This window comes from Mauremys mutica, chromosome 2, assembly GCF_020497125.1.
Source record: "Mauremys mutica isolate MM-2020 ecotype Southern chromosome 2, ASM2049712v1, whole genome shotgun sequence".
NCBI classification, from domain to species: Eukaryota; Metazoa; Chordata; order Testudines; family Geoemydidae; genus Mauremys; species Mauremys mutica.
Window position 1 is genome coordinate 62,302,007 of NC_059073.1, and position 27,801 is coordinate 62,329,807.

General features: G+C 43.8%; 1 protein-coding gene across 1 annotated transcript in view; it reads right to left on the bottom strand.

The window, feature by feature from the left end:
• Positions 1-27,801, bottom strand: part of PREX2 (phosphatidylinositol-3,4,5-trisphosphate dependent Rac exchange factor 2) — a 290,676-nt gene that overhangs the window by 37,180 nt on the left and 225,695 nt on the right. Inside the window, exons 36-37 of the mRNA XM_045007662.1 lie at positions 6,892-6,958; positions 4,078-4,268 (exon numbers count right to left, since the gene is read on the bottom strand). Coding sequence (XP_044863597.1) covers positions 4,078-4,268; positions 6,892-6,958 — 258 coding nt within the window. The remainder of the gene's footprint in view (positions 1-4,077; positions 4,269-6,891; positions 6,959-27,801) is intronic.

Sequence of the window (27,801 nt, forward strand, 5' to 3'; positions counted from 1 at the left end):
AAAGGAGTGATCAGCACAGCATCTTGAACTCTGATACAGACTCCTAGACTGAGACTCAGGTCAGGCCCCATTAAGGATCTAACTTTGGAAACCTGGTGAAAATAAGTTCCATGGGCCAAAATCTGGGGTTTGCATATTTAATGCAGACATGTGGAAACACGAACTAGAGTCTGTTACTGTCATCTTGTTCACCTTTAAACTGGTAAGAGGACCGATCCATTGAAGAAGCTTTCTCTCAAAGGGTAGCCTACCCACAGGGCTAACATACAATATTTTATTAGAAATGAGAATTCAGAACTCCATGTGTCTAAACAATCAGGTTTAGAAATAGAGGTCTCCTCTACAATTGCTTGCAAAGATTAAATCTCATTCTACCAGAACAGGGGCAAAAAACTTATCACTACTTTTTAGGCCACTATACTTCATGAGATATTTTATAATTTATGCATATGAATGGGCACTACTGCGGAGTGAATAATTCAAAGTGTACTATTTTTTCAAACAATTGTCTTTCTGTTCAAGGATGTCAAGTTTATGATTTTATCAAATACATCCCCATAATTTAAAGTTATATTCCCAATAATTCTGAATAATAATTCATGATCTGTAAGTAGTGCACTAGCTGTTCATTCTGCATATTTGATATTCATGCTGCTTTGATTGGACATGTGGATCACGTGGTATGTTTCTGCCCTCTGATTGAGCATAACTCAAAAAAACCTACCTACAACAAACAGATTCTTGACAAAATATTCACTTTTTCTAATTCAAATTTCATTTTCTGTGAGTATGCTACAATAGCCATTTAAAATTCACCATTTTTCAAATATTTCTGTTAGTAAACACTTTGTGTAGAATATTCTCAGGAAACTCACAAACCAAGTTAAAGTGAATTAATTAACCATTCAAATAAATATTCATGGTAATATGCCCATCTCTAATAAGCACCAGAAAGAGAATTATGCCCAAATAGAACCCTCTCTTTCTTCCACCTATGAAAGTCTTTGGATGTTTGGCTATAAAGATAAAGCATATGCACACAATCCCATAATTCTCGAGGAAACAGGTATCTAATATTCCTGTCAATAGGCCAGCCTGAATAATTCATGACCTTTCAATTCTTGGGGTCGATCCATTTTTAAGTTCCGCTTTTCTTACATAATATGTGCTGGACAAGGCTGAATTGTTTAAATCCCTGTTCATTCTAGAGATGACAGTCTCTTTCACGGTAACATTTTAAAGGAAAAATCAAGGAAAAAGGCACATGGGAGACAGAAGATGCTGCTCCTCATCGGAGCAGTGGAGGGAAAAGAAGGAAAGAAATGCTGCTCATATTTCTATTGGTTGACTAGGAGATTTAGTTGGAGTTATAACTTGGAAAACGGGATTCTCTAAATCATCAAAAACGTCTTACTTGTAAAAATGATAAATCTGGATAAATTGCCAGAGTAAAGCATAAGGGCTTTATGGCCTTCTGAAAATGTCATGCTGATCCAGCTTATATAGTGTTCCCACATGCTAAAGGAAGGATAAACACAACCATCCTGCTCTGGTACAGGGGATGGTATTAAAAAATATCATCATCTCATATAACTGCCTAAAACAGAGTACTAGAGAGACAAGTGGATGTGGTAGACCTGCAGAAGGACCTGAAGAAGACCTCTGTGTGGCTTGAAAGCTTGTCTCTTTCACCAACAGAAGTTGGTCCAATAAAAGATATTACCTCACCCACCTTGTCTCTCTAAAACAGAGGACAGTATACTTCATGCCACATACACTTGTCTGCCAATAATGCAGTGTCATACAAATGTGCCGTCATACAACCCAGCTTTATCTGAGCTGATAAAGATGGCAAGTCTGTTTCATAACATGCACTTATTGATTGTTTCTCTGATACCTTTCTGACCTTTTCCAGCTTGTCATGCCTGATATTCTGCATTGGACTGGCACTATACTGTTTTTCCAAAGTTCTTTTTAGAAAGATGGACACTACGTAAAATTAAAAAGAAAGTTATTTTTGTTATAACCCAACAAATTGGCAATTGATGCTGCTCAAATGAAAATCTGCTAAGGATCAGAAATTAATAGTGTAAGGAGTTTGAAACAGTGAATCATGAGAATGAAAACACCATTTTTAAACTGACTGATAACTGGAATCTATAGTTTGTATCCTTATGTAAAAAAGGATCATGTTAGCCTCAGCTTCTGGGTTGTATAAAGAACCATTACAGAATAGGTACCTAATGATTATTTTCCTCAGCTGTTATTCTTTCATGTTCGCTGTAATATACACAAAGTTCTAACCCTACCCCACTGGTACTTACACATACTGTTTTCTTCGATTAATTTCACTAACATCCTGGTGACCTTTGTAAAATTGGTTATTTAGAAGTATGTTAAGGTCGCTGTAGTGAGGCGGCCTGGGTCCCAGCTGCGCCTGAGAGGGCCGAGCGAGAACGGACGCCACAGTGGACGGAGCCACCGCCGCTTGTTCCCGCCCCCCGGAAGTCAAGGGGCGGGACAGGAATTATAAAGTCCCGGCCCCAGCGCTCAGTTGACCGCTGGCTGCCGGAGAGGACAGACGCTAGTGCTCCAGCTCCCGCTGGGCCGGGCCTGCCCTGTGCTCGTTACCCCGAGGAGGACTGGCCGAGCCTGCCCCGGGCTCGCTACCTGGAGGAGGACTGGCCGAGCCTGCCCTGTGCTCGCCGCCCAGAGGAGCTGCCTGAGCTTCCCCTCGCCCAGTATCCTGAGGAGCAGCCCGGCTTACCCAGTGCTCAGTACCCTGAGGAGCCCATGGTGTGGGACACTGCGGAAGACGCCGGGGATACCCAGGTACCAATGGAGGGGGAGATTGGAAGTGGCCCGGGGGTAGCCGACCCTAGTCTGGCTGCAGCAGATCCCGAGCCAATGTCAGTGTGTTGCGGCCAGGATCCCCACTGACACAGCAGCTGACTGACTGCTGCTGTTAGGGCCCCGGGCTGGGACGCAGTGGAGTGGGTGGGCCTGCGTCCCCCCTGCCACCCCATTCCCGGGTGGCAGTCTCCCCCTCACATCAACGCTCAGGCGTAGGAGCCTGGACTTACCTTAGTCAACTGCTTGCTGCCCCGCCCTGCTCAAGGGCTTGGGCTTATGTACTGTACTGTTTGTGTGCTCAGCCCCTGCCTGAGGGTCTGAGCCCCTGAACTACTGTTTGTGTGCTCAGCCCCTGCCTGAGGGTCTGAGCCCCTGAACTACTGTTTGTGTGCTCAGCCCCTGCCCGAGGGTCTGAGCCCCTGAACTACTGTTTGTGTGCTCAGCCCCTGCCTGAGGGTCTGAGCCCCTGAACTACTGTTTGTTTGCTCAACCCCTGCTGAAGGGTCTGAGCTTTAACTGCTGGTTGCCCCGCCCTGGCCCAGGGCCGGGACTTATAGACTGTTTGTTCACTCAACGCCCTGCTGAAGGGTCTGGACCCTGACCTACTGGCTGTTTGTAGTGAGGCGCCCTGGGTCTCAGCTGCGCCTGAGAGGGCCGAGCCCCGACACCGGACGTCCACAGTTTAGTACAGTGCAGTATATAGCAAATCAATTGAAAATTCAAAATGTCAAGTGTCTGAGTTCATTTTCTGTAATCAAATTGGTCATGCCAAGTATTACCCCAGGATATAGTGCTTCTGGTTATTCTGGACCAGACCTACAGAATTTGAGTTTTTGATATCCACTGCTACTAAGATTTCCTCCAGTGTATAAAATGAATACTAACTGTTAAAATGTCTTGCCTAGACTGGAGTTCAGTATAAAATACACAATATATTATGCAAATAGGAAACCTTCCTGGTCATGCTTTAGGAATGTTAATATTTCTGCCTTGTACTAATTTGTACGACGAATAATCTATTGCAACTATACAGGCTAAAATTATATTGCTTATTTTGTCAATCACTGCAACTACTTTTATCTTCCAGAATCTCACCATGAATAATCTTTTAAGAGTCCATTAGATACATACTAGTACACTCAGACAAACATGGAATAAAAATTATTCTCCAAACTGGATTGCAATGACTGACTAAAGCAAAGACAGGTGGATAAATTGCCATACCGATGAACTCCACTATTGCACATTAGGATGTGGCAAGCTCCAAGTCTGCTACAGAGTTCTGAAGAAACTGACAGCAATCCAACTCCAGAGGCACTGCAAGCAGTGTAAGCACAGGCCGCTGTGCGCTTGGATCGGATAAAAGACACTACCAGTCGGTAAAGTTCATCCAAAGAATTGAGGGGCCGCATCAGCTGCAAGCAAAGGAGAACAGAGAGATTTAGACAACATTTGCCATCAAGATGTATGTGAAGTTCTCTTCTGGGAGGGTGACAACTAAATTGTTTCTAAGTTTAATGACTCCAGACTAGAACACATGAGCACTGCGGGCCAAACCCTGAGTCCAGCTGCTTTCAAAGCACAGATTTGAAAGGGCACGCACAAGGCACACAAAGTATTGTGGCAATATTTAAGACCTTTTTTTTAAAATCGGTATCTGGGTATTTTCATTGAATGTATAATCCCCAGACCCATCTCTACTGTGTTAGTCCTCTCCACCTGACTACATATGGGCAGGCCAGCTTCTTCCAGGAGTATTTGCAAAGAAGGAATAATGCAGTGAAAGAGAAATGCAAAGATAGGCGCAAAGGGAGGAGTGCTGGTGACTGATGCATGACCACCATGAGAAAAATCAGCATACGGGTAAGACAAAACTGTCCTATGTTTATGCAAACAGCCATTCACTAATCCTGACTAACTAGTGGAAGAATATTAGAGAGACTAGGTGGGTAAGGTAATATCTTTTATCGGACCAACTTCTATTGATGAGAGAAACAAGCTTTCAAGCTTACACAGAGCTGTTCTTCAGTTCTGTAAGCTCAAAAGCTTTTCTCTTTCACCAACAGAAGATGGTCCGATAAAAGATATTACCTCACGTACCTTGTCTTTCTCATATCCTGGAACTAACACAGCTACAACAACACTGCATACTAAAAGAATAACAGTAAGCAGTAGAACAGGAGTGAAGAAACCACAAACAAGAACGATTAACTGCAACAAAACCAAAAAGAAAGTACAGGGGTTGGCAACCTTTCAAAGAAGAGCCATTTTTTGTTTTTGTCTTTGACCAAAATATTTTGAGAGCCGCAGCACACGCAAAGCTACTTGTAGAGTTAGAATTTATCAGCTAATAATAATTGAACATATTAAAGTTATTGCTACTCACCAATACTTTTAATGCGAATTCTGCCATTTGAATTTGAATATAAACAGGAGAGGGCTCCGGGATGGGGCAGGGGATTGGGGTGCAGGAGAAGGTGCAAGGTCTGGGAGGGAGTTTGGGTGCAGAAGGGGGTTCTGACATGGGGCAGGGGGTGTGAGGTGCAGGCTCTGGCCGGGAGATGCTTACCATAGGTGGCTCCTGGCCGGTGGCATAGCAGGGCTCAGGCAGGCTGCCTACCTGCCCTGGACCCACGCCGCTCCTGGCACATCTCTGCATGCTCCTGGTGGTGGTGGGGAGGTGAGCTCCGCATGATGTCCCCGCCCCCAGCACCATCGTCACAGGTGCCATTGGCCAGTGGGAGCTGCGGGGGCAGTGCTTGTAGGCGCGGGCAGCGCATGGAGACCCGCAGCCACCTTCCCCACAAGGGGCACACAGAGACGTGCCAGCAGCCAGATACTTCTGGGAGTGGCATGGGGCCAGAGCCCTGCTGCACCGCCTGCCGGGAGCTGCCTGTGGTAAGCGCTTCCCAACCAGAACCTGACCTCGCACCCCCTCAAAAAATGGCTGCCCGCAAGGGGGTAGCCAAAGAGCCCATGCGGCAGCTCCAGAGCCACAGGTTGCTGACTCCTAATGATATCCAGATTGAAATGATATATATATAGAGAAAGAGTTTAACTGCATAATATTGAATTTATATACACACACACACACAAAGATAGGAAAGACTGTCTTTCATGAACTGGTAACAAAAGGCAGCATCTCTCCCACGGTGTTTGGTAAAAACGTGAAATGAGGCTCAAGTCACATTGCAGCTCTTGTCATACAAAGCCCTGATTTTCTCTGCTCATGAGATATCTAGGGCTTCCCATAGAGAGAAACCTGCTAACCAAAGAAGGAATATTTTAAAATCTAGAAAAGCACTCCCTAATGACAATTTTAATTCACCAGGGAAATGGTAGCCTTACTTATATTTACCTATATTTGAAAAGTACACTGATTTAACTAAAGTGATTTAAAAATAAATCTAGCTAAACCAATGCAAACAGCTTACATAGACTCACTTAACATGGTTTAATGTTTAGTTCTATCAATTTAGCTTGCATTGGTTTCAACTGGTACTAGTTTCTAGTTTAGACAAGGCTTTATGAAATATAAAACTGTAGGCAGATCAAAAGCGGATGCCATGCTAGGTAGTGCTTTAGGCATAAAAGGAGGATTTTTTTTTATTAAAATGGAAATAGGAATCCATTTTAGGGGAGCCATCATGGGAAAGTTGTAAGGGCAACCTTGTGAGGAAAATACTAAAGGGACTGTTCTTTATGGGACAGTACACCAAGTTCATTCTTCTGGGCACAGGGACTGTTGCCTGCAAGCACCCCTGACAGGACCCAAAGGGATAAGGCGGAGACCAGGCCATGGCTCTGCCCCTTTACTCTTTGCTAAAGTCAGAGGAAACAGATTGACTTCACACATGAACATGTGCTGCATCTCCTGGCAATGCTGTGTCAGACCATCTGTAATGCAGAGCTGGGACAAAAGCCATAACAGAGCCCTGAAAAAATACCTCAAAATAATTCAACTCAAGCCAAAAGAAAGGGATTAGGATAATGTGTAACATACAGAGTTTAATTTAAACACTTAATATTATTGTTTACCTTATCTATATAAGCAGCTTTTGATGTTGAATTTGGAGGGAGGTTCGACTTGTCCAGGTAGAATGCCCTAAGATAACAAACAAACAAAACTGTTAATTGTTTAAAAGCCTCTATAACATATGCTTTAAATATAACTGAAATGTCCTTTGATTTATGAAGGGTTTTTTAGACTTAAGGACATGAGACAAGTAAGGGCTGGAACAAAATGAAGGTTAAGGGTGCACTAATGCTCTTCTTTTTAAAGAAATTATGAACATGTTTTTTCTTGGCAAGCTGCAGTATAATGGGGTCACTGAATAATGTGCATCTGAGTGTAGACTGTGCATCAGAACTTGTGCAGCGCGTTTTACTGCAAAGTTGCTAGAAAAACTGGATCTGGAATTGGTTATGGAGGTTAATAATATTAGAGGAGCACCCCAAATATACTAGCCACGGTGCAGACATATAGAAAGACATTGTCACTGCCCTGAAAGGCTACAATATAAAAAGAAACTACAAAAATTAAGAGTGGGGGAAAGATACACCATGCAGGCAAAGTGAACAGGGTGATGACCGGAACTAACAATGTGTACATTTTTATATATGCAACTATCCTCAACTGCTCCTCTACATCATTTCCACTCACCTATATGAAAATGATTTAGTGTATAAAGAAGCAATTGAATGCAAATATTGTTCATCAACATAAAAACAAAATGCCATGTGAAAGAAAAAGACCAACAGACCCAGAGCCAATTGCTTAATAAAAATTAATATTGCATAGGAAGTGTCTGTAGAACATAAAAGTGCAGCATGTGTTCTGTCAAGTGACAGAGGCTGGTGTTCCATATGGTACACAGTATGCTCAGTTCGTGTTCACAAGCCTTCCATATTATCCTTTTCCTCATGTGTCCTAAAACTGAATAACCCCACTCCTTTAGTACATAAGAACATAAGAACAGCCATACAGGGTCAGACGAAAGGTCCATCTAGCCCAGTATCCTGTCTTCCGAAAGTGGCCAATGCCAGGTGCCCCAGAGGGAATGAATAGAACAGGTAATCATCAAGTGATCCATTCCCTATCACCTATTCCCAGCTTCTGGCAAACAGAGGTTAGGGCCCATCCTGGCTAATAGTCATTGATGGACCGATCCTCCATGAATTTATCTAGTTCTTTTTTGAACCCTGTTATAGTCTTGGCCTTCACAACATCCTCTGGCAAGGAGGTGCACAGGTTGACTGTGCGTCGTGTGAAAAATATACTTCCTTATGTTTGTTTTAAACCTGCTGTCTGTTAATTTCATGTGGTGGCCCCTAGTTCTTGTGTTATGAGAAGGAGTAAATAACACTTCCTTATTTACTTTCTCCACACCACTCATGGATTTTATAGACCTTTATCATATCCCCCTTAGTTGTCTCTTTTCCAATCTGAAAAGTCCCAGTCTTATTAATCTCTCCTCATACGGAAGCCATTCCATAACCCTCGTTATTTTTGTTGGCCTTTTCTGAACCTTTTCCAATTCCAATATATCTTTTTTGAGATGGGGCGACCATATCTGCACGCAGTATTCAAGATTTGGGCATACCATGGATTTATATAGAGGCAATATGATATTTTATGTCTTATTATCTATACCTCGCTTAATGATTCCCAGCATTCTGTTCGCTTTTCTGACTGCCGCTGCACATTGAGTGGATGTTTTCAGAGAACTATCCACAATGACTCCAAGATCTCTTTCTTGAGTGGTAACAGCTAATTTAGACCCCATCATTTTATATATATAGTTGGGATTGTGTTTTCCAATGTGCATTACTTTGCATTTATCAACATTGAATTTCATCTGCCATTTCGTTGCCCAGTCACCCAGTTTTGAAAGATCCTTCTGTAGCTCTTCACAGTCTGCCTGGGACTTAACTATCTTGAGTAGTTTTGTATCATCTGTAAATTTTGCCACTTCACTGTTTACCCCTTTTCCAGATCATTTATGAATATGTTAAATAGGACTGGACCCAGTACTGACCTCTGGGGGGCACCACTATTTACCTCTTTCCATTCTGAAAACTGACCATTTATTCCTACCATTTGTTTCCTATCTTTTAAGTAGTTATCAATCCCTCTTATCCTATAACTGCTTACTTCGCTTAAGAGTACTGGAGGAAAGAAAGCCTCTGATCTAGCCTCCCCACACAGCACCTGCTGCAGAACCCTAATACTGTACAAATGGTTCAAAGAAAACTAACTTGTTATTAAGCACTGACTCATTATTCCCCAAGACCTTTTCCTTACTCCCCAGTGAGAGCTCACCATGTCACAAACATCCAGTACATGCTATCTACTAGTGGTACCACCACTTCATCATCTTCCTTCTCATAGTCATAGACCATAGAGAATTTTTATTTTTCCAACAGATGTATGAGTAGCATCACTTATCAGACACTATCACCAGCTTACCATCTATGTGGCATTATCAAATGTCAGTAAACTAATATTAAAGACTCCCTATTAGGAGCTATTGCTGGTTTCCTTTAAAGTCTGGCTGGAGCAATTTCATAGTGTTCTATTACTGTATGATGCTCATACAGCTGTTCCTAAATGTGCTGCATAGAAATCCATGGTGACAGCATATCTGACTTCACTTGGTGGCAGTGAAGGCCACTCTTGAACTTGGACTGAGCATATTCTGAACAAGATGGTATGCAGAGTAGGATAGGAGAACATGAATGCAAATCTGTTGTAAGAGCTTTACTATTGAGTCACAGAAAAAAGTTTATTATTACAAACAAAAAAATAATCTATTAAATTAATAACTGGACCTTGTCAAAAATGGGAACATTTTTGCAAACATTTTCAAGAAAAAAAAAGTATAGATTGTAAAATAATTGTAAGCAACTTAAAGTGAATAAAACAGTTTATAGTTGTTTTAATAGGAGATCAGTATGGTAGTAAGGATGGACCATAGTGCGATAGAAAAAAATGAACTTTAAAGAGTAAATTAAATAAAAGGACAAACTGCTTCTTACTCCTCTAAAAGACAATGAAAACTAAAAGGTATGAAAAACAAAGACCAGACAGCTGGAACACCATGCTTGTCCTTCTGTCAGTGGCAAGGCATCTGACACCTAAGTGGCTTATTACCTTGGTGCATTGTCAATAAGATGAACTGCCAACAGTCTCCATCAGGAGGAAGGCACAGCCTGTCAGTGGAGGATTGCTGGAGATGGCATGTGGTAGAAATACCATGTTTACTTTGTAACTAAAGAATTATTTTAAACTACAGTAAAGTATGAATAGGAAAATAGAAAGGAGATTTGCACTTACAGCATCATCCACAAATGACAGGATCATCCTGGGCCCCGATCCTGCAAATACATACCCACATGCATAACCTTACTTACATGAGCAGTCCCATTAATTTCAATGTCACTGTTCACAAAAGTAAAGCTATTCACATGCATGTGTTTGCAGGGTCAGGGCTACAGAGTGCAAATTTTAATAACCTTAAATATTTGAGTTACCAGTAATAACTGCCCTATTAAAATCTGACACCCTATAATACTACTAGATTCTGCTGCATTTAGTTTTGTGGTTTTGAGAGGAATATTTTTTCCAGACAGAAGATGTAGATTCACCCCAAAAAAACATAATGATACTATTTACAATTAAAGTGAGTCTGTAATGCCACTTTGAATAAACTCAGCATCCAAAGGAAGTTGGAGAATAGAGGACAAGAGATTTGCAGGAAAAAAATGCTATTAATGCTACATGACTAGCCACAGTGCATAACAGTTACCTCAGCAGTAACAGACCAACCTTTTCTTTGTTACTGTATAGCAGAGCTAAAAACAAATTTAAGTGTCATCATGCCATTCGTGTATTGAACATTATCAGAATAAAAGCCTACATTACTTGCTGCTGCTATGCCACAGGGAAATTTACTCATTCAGAATCTGTTCAGTATTCCCATCCTCTTTATACCATTTTTTCAGCAAATTCAGCTGCATTAAAAAACTAGTAACTAAATATAGAACAGTATACCCACTAATGGACTATACAAAAAATAACCAGCTCCATTCTGAAAATGAAGCAACATGGGCATTGTAAAGGGATACAGAATTAAATTAATTGCTACATTAATAAAGTCAATTATTCATTAATCTAAAGTACTAACATTGAAAAAATCAATTGAACAATATTAATTTTACAAATCTAAGATATCCTATTAAAAATGAAACCATAGCCAGAATCAGCTGATAGTCCCAGATATTTCTCAAGTGCTTTATTTTTATTTTTTTCATCAAAATTGTCTTCAGTTTTTCTCAGAACATGACAAATTGTGGACAGCATATAAATTTCCAAAGCACTTCACTTAATTACTGAATGCCTGTTAAGGTCCTTAATCAAATTTCAGGGGAAAAAAGTAATGGCAGTCTTGGCATGGTACCCAGTTTGGATGATATTTTCTAATCCATTTGAAGTGAACAAGAATGAAATCATAGTACTTTGTGTGCATGCACCAAATGTTATTAGAACTGCTCTAAAAAAATTTCAATTTTTATAAGCTGTGGTAGACCATTCTTATTATAAAAAGATAGAAAACTACAGTGAGTTACCACATATTATAGTATATTTTATAAAACAACCTTTGTGCAACAGTCTTCAATAATGGAACAAATATTTGGAGGGAACTCTGTAAGGGAACTAGGTAGAATAAACTGCTTGGGTTTTAAAAAAAAATCTGTCAGATAAATACATGCTTTTTTGATCAAGCTATCCATAAATTGTGGATGAATGGAATGCCATAGTTGTAATGTCTTGATTGTAGTGAAACATTTGATGGTGTCTCACAAAAGTAATTCAGACATTTAAAGGCTTGAGAGACTGACTTATAAGAAAAGAAGGTGGCTCTGATCCTGAAAAGACATACACATATAACTTTACACACAAGTCGTCTTCTTTTCTGTGCATCACAATTCGATATCTAGATTGTTCAGCCACCTAATTGCTGCATCATCAAGGGTAGTAAGAGGTTGTAGTCCACCCTCCAGTCTTCTAATTGTGCACTCCTCCTCCACATGTTTGACCATCGGCATCACTGCCCCACAGTCACACTAAGCCAAATCTATGCATTGTGGCAGCCACACTGGCTGTTCCAGTCAACAGCCACATAACAAGTGTAAAAAACCATAGGGTAATCATGTAAAGCCAATATAGTCCATGGTGTGGAAAACATGTTTTTAGGGGATACCATGTGGAAAGTGAAAAGCAAAACATAAACAAAAGAAAAAAGGGAAAATAATTAGATCTGGGAATGAATCATCCCATCCCATAGAAAAATCCACAGCAGGTGGGAGAGGAGTCAGAAAACTTCAAGAGATTCACCTCAAAGAGTTTTCTTCCAACTGCCCCCTCTGGTAGAATATATTTGGGGCATGGGCTGGGGCATAGCCCCCCAACCCCACAGATCTTAAGGATCCACAGGGAAGTGAAATCCCAGATGTGCAGAGGGGATTGCCTCTCCATTCTTTTTCTCTTGCCCCCACAATCCTGCAGCAAAATGACTCTGTCAGGAGCTGTCTTGTCAGCATCTGAATTGTCTGCTGTCCAGTTGCTGAGGAGGGTCTACGGAAGAGTTAATCTTGTGAGATCTCAGCATGGCTCTCTGAGGTGTTAGCTGGGGATAATGCCCTGAAGAGCACCTGATCCCTCAGTTCTTTCCCCTAGTACCCAATCTCGGTGAAGCCTTATCCTTCTGGTACACAGAGAGAGGCTCCTAGGAAGCTGGGGAAGGGAGATGATGAAAACCGCAGTGGAATGGAATGAGGTGGAAGCAGCACTCAGTCATCTGCCAGATTTTTGTCCCCCCAGCTCATGAGTTGGAGAGACACTTGTGTTCCCAGGAAATTGAATCTCTTTCTCCAATATCTCCTGAAGACAGCCCTTTTCATTAGGGGAAAGGTCTCTACCGGCTCTCCCTTTCTAGGTCCTGGCCCAACTACAGTTGCCTTTCTTCTCCCCATTATCAGAGCAGAGGCAGTGAAGCAGTTGTGATTACGTATCCTCTGCTGGGGGCTTCCATTCCTTACCCCCGACTTTTGTCAATGTGGTCACTGCAGGGGGTATTTATGGGCCATTAAACTAGACAGTAAATAAATCGTTAAATAATTAAAGACAGGCTGCTAAATAGTTATTGGATGGTAATTATTTCTTGTTACTCCCATCCTAGACTGAATTCAAATAGGTGACCTATAAGTGAAAGGCTTCAGCACCCATCTTTAAATACTTTAGATCTATGTTGTTTGCATTTCAAGAAGCGAGAACAGAATGAAGAAGTTATTCCGATCAATGAATCTGCAGAGTTAGAACTCTGTCCTTCTGGTATTTGTGTCAATTCGTGCCATTTCAAAGTTTCATAGTATTAACTAATATAAGGAAACATTCATTATATTTTGTCAAAGATTTAAAGAAAAAGAGCACAATGCTGGTAAAGAAAAATCTAAACTGTTCAAACCACTGGGGATCTCTTTTATACCAGCTATGCTAACAGAATGTAGGTTTTTCAGCAGCATCTCTCTATTCTCTTTGGTGTTATTTCATTTAGATGCAAAGAATCTCAATTTCTGTTTTGCCTAAAATGCTTTTTATTAAGTTTGTTAGGGTAGGTTTACACTTACCTTCCGGGTCGACGCGGTGAGTTCGACTTCTCGGAGTTCAAACTATCACGTCTGATCTAGACGCGATAGTTCGAACTCCGGAAGCGCTGCGGTCGACTCCGGTACTCCACCACTGCAAACGGCAGTGGTGGAGTCGAAGGGGGAGCCGCGGAATTCGACCCCACCACGTCTGGACAGGTGAGTAGGTCGAACTAGGGTACTTCGAATTCAGCTACGCTGTTCACGTAGCTGAATTTGCGTACCCTAGTTCAACCCCCCCTTCTTAGTGTAGACCAGGCCTTAGAGACAAATGTAACTATTATTTTCCTGTTCTAGCTTTGAGAATAAGTGTTTAATGCTGAATCTCCTTACTTCATCAAAATATGTCATGTACAGGTAGTTCACAGATCTATAATAAATTCATTTTGGGCACTTCTTAAATATCTACAAAATATCAGATTTCATTTTGATATAGTCCTATCAAGCACACAGTGAATTTGCATATACAGTGGTGCAACCCAGTTTTAGTGTTGTATAATTAAACAGAAAGCAGTATGTCAAATATTTGTCTTAAAGAAAGGCATGGATTTGCACATATCTCATCAATATGCCACTCTGTTACAATATAAATATTTCCAAAGACTTAGTTTTATTGTGTGAAAATTACTATAGTCTGTCAACTTTCTTCTGAATATGATAGGCAAGGACTATTAACATGATCACATTTGTTATCAAGTGAGACAGGGATCCTTTTCCTTCATTCAATATCTGAAATTGTAATTAATGACTTCTAGGTGACTATAGGTCCTGTATGATTTGTGTCAAAGTAACCATTAAAGAATTTTAATTCACAGTCAGAAGCAAAGAATGCCATCAAATCTATCTTCTGCCCTGACTACATTATGCAGTATGGGGAGAAAAAAATTATCATGCCAAGAACCTACAGGCTGAGGAGTTGCTCTGTGTACAGGGACAAAGAGATTATGTTCCTCACATGCAATTTGTTATGCTCTTGTGTAAATTCTGGAAACAGAAACATTTCTCTTTTTTCTTATCTTTCTCTAGAAAAACTAAAGGAATAAAATAATGATGATATGAAAAACACAAGGAGATGTAACAGGCTATCCTAGACTAAAGCATTAATTAAACATACCATCATGCTGTGAAAGGCTACTAGTGCCAGAAAATAGATACAGTAATTTTTAGATGCAGAACCTATTTGATGTTACATTTTAAATGAAATATTAAAAAAAAAAAATACAACCATTACACTCTGCATAATCAGAGGTTCAATGTAATGAGGGTAGTTAGCTAAATAAGTTGTCATTGAATTCACTGATTATAATTGCTTCTTTAGAGTAACATACTTATGTTTACCTCCTAAAAATATAAAAGAATATCACAGTGGAGGAGAAAGCTATTGGCGAGGCCTTTTCCAGCTACCATGTAGTTTTTGCTTTTCTCTCCTCTTCTGCTAAACAAAAGGGAACAGAACTATCTGTCAATAATTCTGGACACAACTGGCTTAAAATAATGGTTCCAAATTACAAAGAATGATAAGCAATAGGAAAATAAATATGTATTTCTTCCGCTGAATGCACACATAAATTCATTTCTATAGAGTGGTGACTGGCACCCACGTGGCTGGTGGAGCTGCAGATAGTAATTTGCACTCTTCTTTTTAAAGTAAAAAACTGGGACATTATACATAGTTAGGGATGTCACAGGAAAGTGTTTTATTGGGGTATAAGGAAGGTTGATAGGCAGATCAGAAGAAAAAGCAGCACATTCTGCCTTCTCTTATTACCTTCCCCTTTCAGAATGAAAAACTTACGGTGCTACACTGTACACTGCTTACCCTGAAGTGCAGGATGGGAGAAAACAATATTTATCCCTCTGTGACCCTGTCACTGTTTTCTCCTAGTCCTAACTTCTCCCACTCCAAACTAGCTCTTATCCTACCATCTCCCTCTCAACGGACCTCACCAGTCCACACACATCATCACTCATTTGTTGGCTTAATTTCTCCTGCACCAATTCTGCCAACCCATCAAGGGACTTTGGGGCAAATTATTAAAGGTATTTACACAGCTAAAGATACAGATAGGTATCTAGTAGAATTTTCAAAACTGCCTGGATACCTAACTCCCATCAATGGGAAATTAGTGGAATCAATGGAGCTAGGCACCTGGATGCTTTTGAAAATCCCACTAGGTGTCCATATGCATCTTTAGGCACCAAAATACCTTTAATAAACTGGCCCCAATGATTAAGTGTCCTTTGTGGTTTTGAAAATCTTCTCCTAAGCATTTACAGTATTTTGGGGCACTGACCAGTGGAACGATGCTTCTCTGAAAACCAATGAACAGAAACTACTAGATATCTTGAGATACACACTCTAGGAAGCTACTCACATTTTCTAGGACAACATACCTCTTAATAGCAATTTCAGAATGTCCTTTAAAGAGGCCTATCCTCTTCTCACGGACTTAGTTTGTAACTCTGTCCACTCTATTTGCCATATATAGAAAAGGGATTAATTACACTGATTTTAGGAAGGGGGTAAAGAATAACATCCCTACTGCTGTTAGTGGAATTCTTAAAGCGTTAACTTAAAAACACCGTTCAATCTGAAAATTTATATTCCAGAAGCTTTCAAAACCTGTCCCAGCTAATGGCAACACTGCATAAAAATCAATGGGAGTTAGGCCAGAGTATGGATTATAGGATTTAGTCCCATGCAATGAAGTTAATGATAGTTGTTTTGACTTATACTCCCTATGACAAAAAGGAAAAATACATATTTTGCCAGATGTAAAAGTACAGTATAGTTCTGTTTATCTGAAACCCAATTACCTGAATCTCCACATTATCCAAATCCCTTCCTTGCCCCCCATGTACCTTATGCTGGGGGATAGGGGAGGGAGCAGTGCTTAATTTGTGCTCTGGGCTTGCCATGTCAGTTATGAAAGTAAAAAAATTGCTTGAGTCCCAGCACCTCTTCATTACAAATTAAGCACTGGGAGGAGGTTCAGGTAGTAGAGCAGAGAACCCCCTGGACAGGACTGCAAAGAGGAGGACTCAACACTGAGCCATGGAGGAGGCCCCTCTCTGCTGACTGGCTGAATGGCTCCTGCCCTCTTGGCTATCCAAACTCCTGATTATCCAAATAAAATCTGTGCTCCCCCTGTTATTCAGATAATCGGGAGTATACTGTATACTAAAATCACATGAGTAGTGGGGAATTTTATTATTAATTATTATTATTTTAATGGTTTTTTGAACAGTAAACCATCTCAGAGTCACAGATGATATTGTATTGATCACCAAAAATACTATCAAACTACAGAAAATGCTGCGAGAACTCAACACAAAAAGAAGCCAAGTCGGACTGAAAATTAACCGATCCAAAATGAAATGTATGTGGTCTGATACCTTGTCAAAAGCCCAAACAACAATTAAGGGAGAACAAATAGAAGAATTTGAGCAATATGTCTATTTGGGCCAAGAAATTAACATGAGTGAACTCTCCCAAAGAAAGAAAGCAGGCTGGTGTGCATTCAATTCTATCAAGGATGTCCTCCAAGGAAAAATCAACAAGGCAACATGCACCAGCCTGTTCATCTCAACAGGACTGCCAGCAATGTTGTACGGTGCTGACGAAGACAGAGGAACAGCAACTGTCTGTCATGGAGAGGGCGATGGAAAAAAGAATTCTGGGAATTTCAATCCACAACTGAGTCCCCAGTGAAGTGATCGGACAGCAGAGTGGAGTGCAGGACGTTGTTGTGGAGAGCAGGAATAGTAAAATGTGATGGGCTGGGCATAAAGTGAGGCTCACTGACAATCGATGGACTTCAACTGTTACCAAGTGATACCCCCGGGAACTGAAACAACTGCTCGGCCGACCTCCAAAGATATGGGAAGATTTTATTGTGAAAAGACATGGCCACACATGGAGAAGGAAGGCCAGGATACGAGAAGAATGGAAGACGTGTTGTGATTGGCACAATCTATACAAGGGCTGAAGGACCAATCGATCAAGGTGATGAACAGTAAAAAAATCCTAAATTATAAGCGAAACAAAATACATCTTGACTGCGTCTCTTTAAGTCTTAGTTATCTAAGATTAGCAATAGATTAATTAAGCCAACCCAAAAGTTTCCATAATGACATTGTGTTCAGGATTCAAACATCTTAATAACATTATTACAGTATTTATTACTTGCATTACTGCAGCACCCAGGAGTCCTAGTCACAGCACGAGAGACAGCACAAAGGTGCTTGTTTGACAATTTAACAAGTGGGTGATGGAGGCTTACATCATGGGTTGATCAATACCAAATGAAAGGTGATGACAGCTAGAGGGTGTCTTGACTGTGAAGGGTCTTGAAAGTGAAGACAAGCATCTTATGTGTGATGCAATAGAGAAGGGGGTGCCAGTGGAGGGATTCAAAGAGAGAGTGACATGGTCAAAGCGACGGGCTGGGTAAATTATCTTTACAGCATCATTCTGAATGGATATGAGTGGAATAAGACTGCATTTATCCAGACCAGAGACAAGGATGTTGCAGTAATCAAGATGTGAGATAACAGCACGAACAAGAATTTTAGCTGTGTAGGTGGCTGAATAAAATGATTACCTACCTCTTGTAGCTGTTGTTTTTTGAGATGTGTTATGATAATATATGGAGATATACCAGTCTCCTAGAACTGGAAGGGACCTTGAAAGATCATCAAGTCCAGTCCCCTGCCTTCACTAGCAGGGCCAAGTACTGATTTTACCCCAGATCCCTAAGTGGCCCCCTCAAGGATTGAACTCACAACTCTGGGTTTAGCAGGCCAATGCTCAAACCACTGAGCTATCCCTCCCCCCAATGTGTTTCTCACATCCATTCCAGTAGGTGTGTGTGCACATGTGTTTTTCCCCTAGCGGTACCCGTCGAGTTGGCTGTGGAGCCCCCTGGAGTGATGCCCTCACGGTGGTGTTTATAGGACACTGCCAACCTGCTGCCTGCTCAGTTCCTTCTTGACAGAAGACTCTGACAGAGGGGAGGCGGGTGGGATTTGGACTGGACATGAGCAACATATCTTGAAGAAGATGTACCTACGAGAGGTAGGTAGCCATTTTTCTTCTTCGAGTGCTTGTTCATGTCCATTCCAGTAGGTGACTCCCAAGCAGTTTCTCTGGAGGAGGGGTCAGAGATCACCTGGTTGCAGGACTTCCCTGCCGAAGGCTGTATCATCCCTCGCTTGTTGAGTGATGGCATAGTGTAACATGAAGGTGTGCACGGAAGACCATGTTGCTGCCTTGCATATGTCTTGAACAGGGACATGCGCAAGGAAAGCTGCGGACGAAGCCTGAGCTCTTGTGGAGTGCACCATCAATGGCGGGGGCAGAACTTTGTCCAGGTCGTAGCACATTCTAATGCAGGACCTGATCCACAACGAAATGCACTGGGAAGCCCTCTCATCCTTTCAGCGATTGCAATAAAGAGCTCTGGTGACTTACAAAATGGGTTTGTGCATTCAGTGTAGAAGGCTAGGGTATGCTTGACATCCAGGGAATGGACCATCCGCTGTCTGCCAGCGGCATGAGACTTAAGGAAGAAGACTGGTAAAAATATGTCCTGATTCACATGAAACTGGGAGACCACTTTGATAGAAATGCAGGGTGAGGACGCAACTGAACCTTGTCTTTGTAAAAGATGGTGCGGGGCTCAGAGGTAAGCGCTTTGAGCTCAGAGGACCTTCTGGCTGATGTTATAGCCACCAGAAAGGCAACCTTCCAAGAGAGGTAGGAGAGAGGGAAGGTGGCCATGAGCTCAAAGGGAGGGCCCAGGAGCCTGGACAAGACTAGGCTGAGGTCCCACTGGGGAATGGGCTACCGCACCGGGCTGGGGTAAAGCCTGTCCAAGCCTCAAGGCCCACCATGGGGTTTCCAAAGACTGATCTGCCGACTGTCCCTGGGTTGAAGGCTGAGAGGGCGGCCAGGTGCATTTTAATAGATGATGTTGCTTCAGGTCCAGTAAGTAGTCCAAAAAGAGGGGAATTGACACTTGCTACTGTGGGATACCCTTCTGCAGGGACCAAATAGAAAATCGCTTCCACTTTGCCAGATACATGGCCCGGGTGGAAGGTTTCCTACTTCCCAGGAGAACTTCTCTCACTGAGTCCAAACACTGGAGCTCCAACAGGTTCAACCATGGAGTTTCCATGCTGTGAGGTGGAGGGACTCCACATTGGGGTGCTGGAGCAATGAGGTCCTGAGTGATGAGGTCCAAGCATAAGGGAAGGGTTACTGGTTTGTCAACTGACAGGCTTAACAGCGTGGTGAACCAGTCCTGGTGGGGCCATGCAGGCACTATGGAGGATTAACAAAGCCCTATCCTGGCGGACCTTCAGGAGGACTCTTTGTACGAGAGGGAAGGGTGGGAACACATAGAGCATGTGACTCATCCACGTGAGGTGAAAAGTTTCTGTGATGGAGCCTGGGCTGTGGTTCAGAAAGGAGCAGAACCACTGGTACTTCTTGTTGCTCTGTGTCACAAACAGATCTATGTGGGGAAAGCCCCACTTCTGGAAAACTGAAAGGGTGATGTCCGGCCTGAGGGACCATTTGTGACTGAGGAACGAGCGGCTGAGTCGGTCGGCTAGCTCGTTCTACGCCCCCAGGAGGCACAATGCTTGTATGTGTATCGAGTTGGTGATGCAAAATTCCCAGACCTCTAGGGCTTCCTAGCACAGGAGAGGAGCGAGCACCACCCTGTTTGTTTATATAAAACATTGCCGTGGTGTTGTCTGTGAGCACTGAAACACATCTGCCTCTAAGGTGATTCTGGAACGCTTGGCATGCCAGACAGACTGCCCTCAACTCCGGCACGTTAATGTGCAGTGATAGTTCTGCCTGAGACCATAGGCCTTGAGTTCTGATACTGCCTAGGCCCCTTCCCACCCTAGCGGTGAGGCGTCCATGACCAGTGACATGAGTGGTTGTGGTTTGGCAAAGGGAACTCCTGCACAGACCACTTGCGGCTGTAGCCACCAGAGTAGTGACTCGAGAATGGAAGGGCAACTATCCTGTCCAGTGGGTCTCGGCTGAGTCTGTACACTTGAGCCAACCATGCCTGGAGGGGTCTGAGACATGGTCTGGCATAGTGGACCACGTATGTGCACACCCCCTTATATCCCAGAAGCTTCATACAGTTTCTGGCTGCTGTTGTGGGGAACTGTCGGAGGTTCTCGATAATGTCCCTGAGGGTTTGGAAGTGTGGCTTGGGCAGGGATGCCCGGCTTGCACAGAATCCAAGAGAGCCCCTATGAACTCTATACTCTGCGTAGGGAGCAGCATGGATTTGGCCATGTTTAGTATGAGGCCTAGCCTAAGGAACGTGGCGCAGGCCAAGGCCACATGCAACTCCACTTGTGCTTGCGACTTGGCCTTGATGAGCCAGTCATCCAGGTACAGGAATACTTGTACCTGACGTTTACAGAGGAAGGCTGCCACAACTGCCATGCACTTCGTGAACACCCTGGGGGCCATCGAGAGCCCAAACGGGAGCACCGTGAACTGGCAGTGCTGGCCGCTGGCCACAAAGTGAAGAAACCGTCTCGGCTGGGATAACAGAGATGAAGTAAGCATTCTGCATATTGAGGGCAGAGTACCAGTCCCCCAGATCCAGGGAAGGAATGATAGAGGTGAGGGATACCATGTGAAACCTGGATTTCTTGATGAATGCATTGAGGTCTCCCAGATCCAGAATAGGTCACAGTCCACCCTTGGCCTTGGGGATAAAGAAATATCGGGAATAAAATCCCTTGCCCCGAACTCCTGAGGAACCTCCTCTATTGCTTCCAGAACAAGGAGCGATTGCACGTCCTGGAGAAGGAGTTGCTCGTGAGAAAGGTCTCTGAAGAGGGATGGGGAAGATGGGTGGGAAGGCGGGAGGGAACAGAACTGGATAGACTATCCCACCCTATCATGCTCAGAACCCAGCAATCTGTTGTGATCTGGGACCAAGCACGGTAGAAGTGGGATAGCCAGTTCACAAAGGGAAGGGAAGGATCCAGATTGAGTCCTGGTGCTCTGTCCTAGAGTGCACCTTCAAAAGTTAAGTTTCGGCCCTGGGGGTTGTTTGGATGAGACCTGACCTTGGCCTGAGGAGGACTGTGACTGGCACCTCCTATTATTCCTGTCTCTTTTCCTGGCTGAGTCCTGCCTCGGGGGTCCAGAGTAGAAGTGGGAGGAGTGATGGGGTTTGAAGGCCTTCCTTTGGGGTGCGGGAGTGTGGATACCCAGGGACTTCAATGTCACCCTTTAGTCTTTCAGACTATGCAAGCGGGAGTTCGTGTTCTTGGCAAACAAACCCGCACGGTCAAACGGCAGGTACTGAATGGTGTTCTGGACCTCTGGGGGTATGCCCAAAATGTGTAACCAGGAGCTCTATCTCATGGTGATTGCTGTGGCCATGGTCTGAGCCTCAAAGTCAGCTGGGTCTAGGGCAGCCTGGAGGGAGGTTCTTGACACACTTTGGCCTCTTCAAGAAGTGCCGCAAACTCCTGGCGTGAGTCTGACGGGCACAATTACTGGAACTTAGTGAGCGCTCTCCAGGAATTGAAGGCGTAGTGGCCGAGCACCACTTGCTGATTAGCAATGCAAAGCTGGAGCCCCCTGGTCGAGTAGACTTTACGGCTGAAAAGGTCCAGCTTCTTAGTGTCCTGTGACTTTGGGGCAGGACCCGATTGACCTTGCCGCTCTTTGTGATTCACCACATTCACCACTAATGTTCCAGGCTGAGGGTGGGTAAAAACGTGTTCGTACCCCTTCTGCGGCACAAAATACAGTACCTCCTTTCCACCCCTTTGGCCATTGGAGGTATGGAGGCTGGGGTCTACCATAGCACCGTTGTGGTGCTTTACATGGTCTTTATAAGGGGCAACACTACCCTAAAAGGACCCTCTGGGGCAAGAATGTCCAACACTGGGTCCGAGTCTTCTGGCACCTCCTCAGTCTGGAGGTGTAAGTTTTGGACTACCCTCCTAAGAAAGTCCTGGTGCAACCTATTTTCCATCACATGGAGTGTGGTGGTGGAGGTGCCAGCCACCGCGTCATCTGGTGAAGAGGATGATGAGGTCCATCGGACCAGGTCATCCTGACCCTCAGACTCCCTGGAGGGTGGCTTGGGTACATCTGCTTGCTCTATTTGGGGTGGACTGTGGCGCTAGTACTACATGGGGTGCTGGCTCAAGAGTTGCACCCACTTGCGAAGACCCAGGGTCCTTGTCACATGGGGGGTCTTCAGGTGCTGTGGGAGTATGGTGTAGCACCGACATGGCTGAAGTAGGAGCACGGGGCGCGGACACCATGGATATAGCCCTGGAGCCTGCCCTTGAGCCTGATGGTAGGCCCAAGGAGTCCAAAAGGCCTACTGTACTGGGCCCTGCCATTGTGGGGGCCAAGATACCACCAGTGCCAGCACTTCCCGTGATCTGCAGTGCCGGGACTCAGACTGGTACCGACCAACTATGTTGGGAGAGCGACGATTCATTATCAAAGTCGACGAATAGTTTGAGCAAGACCATGGAGGGTGGAGCCTGATGGTGCCGGGGAATGGTACCACAGTGACAGGGAGCAGTGCCGTAGCATTGGTGGCTTTCCCCGGTGTTGAATGGGTGGCGGTGCCCATCGGTGCTGCAAAAGGTGCCATAGACTGTGCCATCGCCGGTGCTGGGCCTTGCGATGCTGCCTGGACCGGTGCCAGTGGTCGTGCCTGCAGGGCTGGGAACTGTGCCGTCATGGCAATAAGGTATCTGGCGTGGAGGGAAGATCAATCTTGTCCTCCAACTCCTCCCGAGATGGGGAGTCGACAAGCACCAGACTCAATGGAGCCCCTGGCAAGGCCAGAGTCGACAGCGCCAAGATCTGAAGGCCAGGCTGTGGGTGCCCTGACATAGGAAAAACCCCGCTGGGATCCCTGTGCTGTTTCCTGATGGGGGACCAACCCCTGTCCACCTTCTTCTTCTTATGCGGCACCGGGGACTGAGAGCGGTGCTGCATGCTCAATCCTGCTTTGTGAGCTGGGGAGCAGTGTCTGTGCTCCCTGGAGGAGTCTTTTTTCGGTGCTGAGGCATCCCACACCGAAGCCGGTGTGCTGCGCGCCGATGTCGCCGGTGCCGCTTCCAGTGCTGGCTGAGACTGAAGAGCCGCCTCCATTAAAAGGAGCTTGAGGCGATAGTTCCAATCCCTCTTCGTCCTGGGTCTAAAGCTCCTGCAAATGGAGCACTTATCTGTTTGATGGCCCTCACCCAGGCACTTAAGGGTTCCCACAGTGTTCACAGGATTTAAACCGCTGAGACCGAGGCATACCCCGGTCAGGGGAGCTAGGGAGGGGGGGAACTCCCTGAAAGAGGCTAACTATAACTACTACTAAACTACTACTTTCAAGAACTATTTACAACTAACTAGAAGGTAACCACTAAGTAGGCACTTGCAAAGCAAGAGGCTGAAGGAAGCTCCAGCGACCATCACTGGAGTTAAGAAAGAACTGAGCAGGCGGCAGGGCAGCAGTGTCCTATATACACCACCATGAAGGTGCCATTCCAGGAGGCTCCACAGCTGACCCGACGGTTAAAGCGAGGGGAGAAACCTTCCAACGATCATGCATGCGGCGCGCACACACACTTATTGGAATGGACATGAGCAAGCCCTCGAAGAAGAATGTAAAGATACAATGCAGAAAGAATCAGCAAGCTTTAAACATAGTCTGGAGGTGACGACTTAGAGAGAGGTCGAAGTCAAAGATCACACTCTGGTTATGGGACCGAGTGACTGGCACGATGGTTATGTTGTCCACTGTGATGGAGAAAGGAGGTAGCAGGAACGGCTGGGGGAGGATGATCAGGAGCTCTATTTTTAGCCACATTGATCAAGAGCTGACTGCTAGACGTCTGTGAGGAAATGTCAAAGACACAGGCTGAGATTTTGGTTTGGCCAGAAGGAGACAGGTCTAGAATAGAGTCAGATCAGTGAGTCATAGTTGAATTTGTGTTTGTGGATGAGATTACTCAGACACAAGGCATGGAGGGGGGAAGAGAAGAGAACCAAGGAGAGAGCTCTGTGGAACTGTGGCCCAGAAACCTTGTTGTGACAACTGGCAGAGTGCACAGAGAGGCACAGAATTTTACAGGGATCCCTTGGATCAAGTATATGCACAATAATTCACCAAAGGGTGTTATGAAAGTTCTCTATTCAGAGCCAGTACCTCACTGGTCATCATAATCATTGTGGAATGTATGTACAGATAACACTTAAGAAGTTATGCATCTATACTGGAAATTATGTTCTTAAAGCCTGGATGTTAAAGGCAGGTCCCCAGAGGTGCCATGTCTCAGACAGATCCTGTTCAGGCAGGGGATAGTAGATGCTTAGTTCATCTCTGGTCATTGTGCATTGTGTGTCTCGCAAAGTAAGTCTATTTGCATAATGAGGCACCAGCTAATCAAGACTGTGAAATTAACAAGAGACTGCAAAATCTACAGGAAGGAACACACAGCAGGAGAGTGTCTGGTTTATTAATAAAGATCAGAGCACTGTTTTGATAGATCAGGCGTTGCAAAAGAGACACAGTATCCTCTACCCAGGGGACAAGCTGGCAGCACATTCTGTCTAATAAAAAAAAGGATGACAGCTGGCCTTGGATGAAAAATGCTAGAAGGACTCTGGAAGAGCTTTGCTCTATATACCGTAATGTGAAAGTATCTAGTTAAATAAGTTTAGGCTCTAGAATGCGTGTTCTGATTTTATATGTAACCATTTGTTTCCAATATTTCTACTTGCTGTTATTTGAATCTCTCCTCTTTGTTAAATAAACTTTTCCTTATTTTCACTATGAACATATCTAAGTGCTCTTTGTTACAAGGAGCGGTGACCTGGGCGAAGCCAATAAGCTGAGTCTACTGCTTCTTTGGGAGCAGTGAATCTGTGAGTACTGTGAGTAACCAGTGCAACAAGGGCTGGACACTTCTGGGAGATGCTTGGAAGGCTCAGGAATTGGAACATGCCTATCGTTTACCTGCAGAGGGACAGCAGAGCCTGTATAGGCTGAGAGGGGAGCGCTTTTGTTGAAAGCATTTTATTTAAAAATATCAAAATGGACCATTTAGACTTTTTCAAGAAAATTGTTTTCATTTTTTTTAATTAGACCAAAACTATTTGCTGAATTTGACCTGAATTTGCAAATGATGTCATTTGACTAAAAAATGTATTTTTGGTCAATGATTATTTTCTGAAAAAAATGCTCAGCTCTACTCATGGGTATTTTTTATAAGACAGGAGAGACTAGCATATGCTTGTACTGTGAGGGGAAAGAGTCAAGAGAAAGTGAGAGGTTAAAGAGAAGACTGGGCATGAGGGACATCAGGAGATGGGATGAGGTCACTTATATATCAGCTACTGTATCACTAAGGCATATGAGGGTAGGCCTTGCTGGAGCCCTAGGCATAACTAGACATGTGAACCAAAGGCTGTGAACCAGAGTAGGCCTGGCCTTGGTAGAATAGTAACACAGCAGGAATTGGCTAATGAAGGAAGCACTTCCCTGACTGGAGAGGATGTCTCAAGAATACCCATTGTTCTCAGTAACGACGTAAACAAATTTCCAAGCGATTGTACAGGAATACACTGACCCCTTGTAAGATAAGGGATAATGGATGAGGATGTTTTGTTCGAACTAGCAGGCACAAGGTATAAGGGTGGTAACTAACAACATCTGGAGTGTAATAGGTAACTGTCTTGTATCAGTGTATAAAAGAAGTCATATGAGGGGCAACTTTGTATAGGCCAGAGGTCGGCAACCGGTGGCTCGCGGCTCGCCAGGGTAAGCACCCTGGCGGGCCGGCCCAGTTTGTTTATCTGCCGCGTCGGCAAGTTTGGCCGATCGCGGCTCCCACTGGCCACGGTTTGTGGTCCCAGGCCAATGCGGGAGGCAGGAAGCCGCGGCCAGAACATCCCTCGGCTCGCGCCGCTTCCTGCCTCCCGCATTGGCCTGGGACCGCGAACCGCGGCCAGCGGGAGCCGCGATTGGCCGAACTTGCCGACGCGGCAGATAAACAAACCGGGCCGGCCCGCCAGGGTGCTTACCCTGGCGAGCCGCGAGCCACCGGTTGCCGACCCCTGGTATAGGCCAAGGGGACAGGACCCTAGTGGGCCTTTATCTTATCACAGGCATACATGTATTAGTGTCCCTGTGACACGTTGGACAGGGCATTAGTACAGTGCTTTACCAACAATAAACCTGGCCAAGTGCCTTCGTCACTGAACCGAGCCTGTGGTCTTTCTTATGAATAACATCGAGTTCTGCTGAATTAACATGGAGCGCTGTTGGCTAGTGCAGCTGACATCAAACTCCAAGAGCGGCAGCACTAAGCAGCAGTAACAATGCTGCTGCAGCAGCATTCTGTGGCACTAACAACAATGAGCTCTTTATATTCTTCCTCTAACTTAGAAGATAACTGCTGAGTTATCAAACATATAGTAATAAAGATGTTTAAAATCTTTGCTGACTTAATTGCTTTCTCCTGGTGATGCAACATCTTCTCATTAAGAAACCTTTAGGTCGGAATAAATTTACAATGCTGGCAACTGTCACCACCTTCCCAATTTGCAAATAGAATTTTTTCCCCTGCAAGTGACGGAAACAGAAATGGTGACACTTGGTTAACTATAAAAATAAATGCAATCTGGCTGGCAGCGTGAAAAAGAAATATACACCCATTAAGAATGAGTATGGTGCAGATGTTAAAATTTGTTTTTAAAAAAATCATAGTTTTATTTATTTACTTCTGAAGTAACAGATTTACACAGATAAAGGTTTTCCTATGTGTTTATGCATCTTTTCTGGAATTCTGTAGCAACTCTAATACTTCACTGCACTAAAATTAAAAGTTCCTTATAGTAGTGATTTGATTAAAACTGCTAGGGTTGAGTTAAATAAGAAAGATAGAGAGAGGTTCTATCCCTCCCCCATAAACATCTTGTACTATAGCTTCCTCATGAAAATCCTATGATTTATGTTTCAGTCTTGATATATAGTACTTGTAAAAGCCTAAAAACAAGAACTGTAAAAGATTAAAGTTTTATGACTGCCCAACTCAGAGTCAAAGACAGCAGTTTTGTATCTAGGCCAACATATCTGCTATATCACTGGTGATATTATGAAGAAGCTGGTCAGAGTTCCATCAAGGTTGTGTTTTGCAATTCAAGCATGGACTCAACTTCTCTGT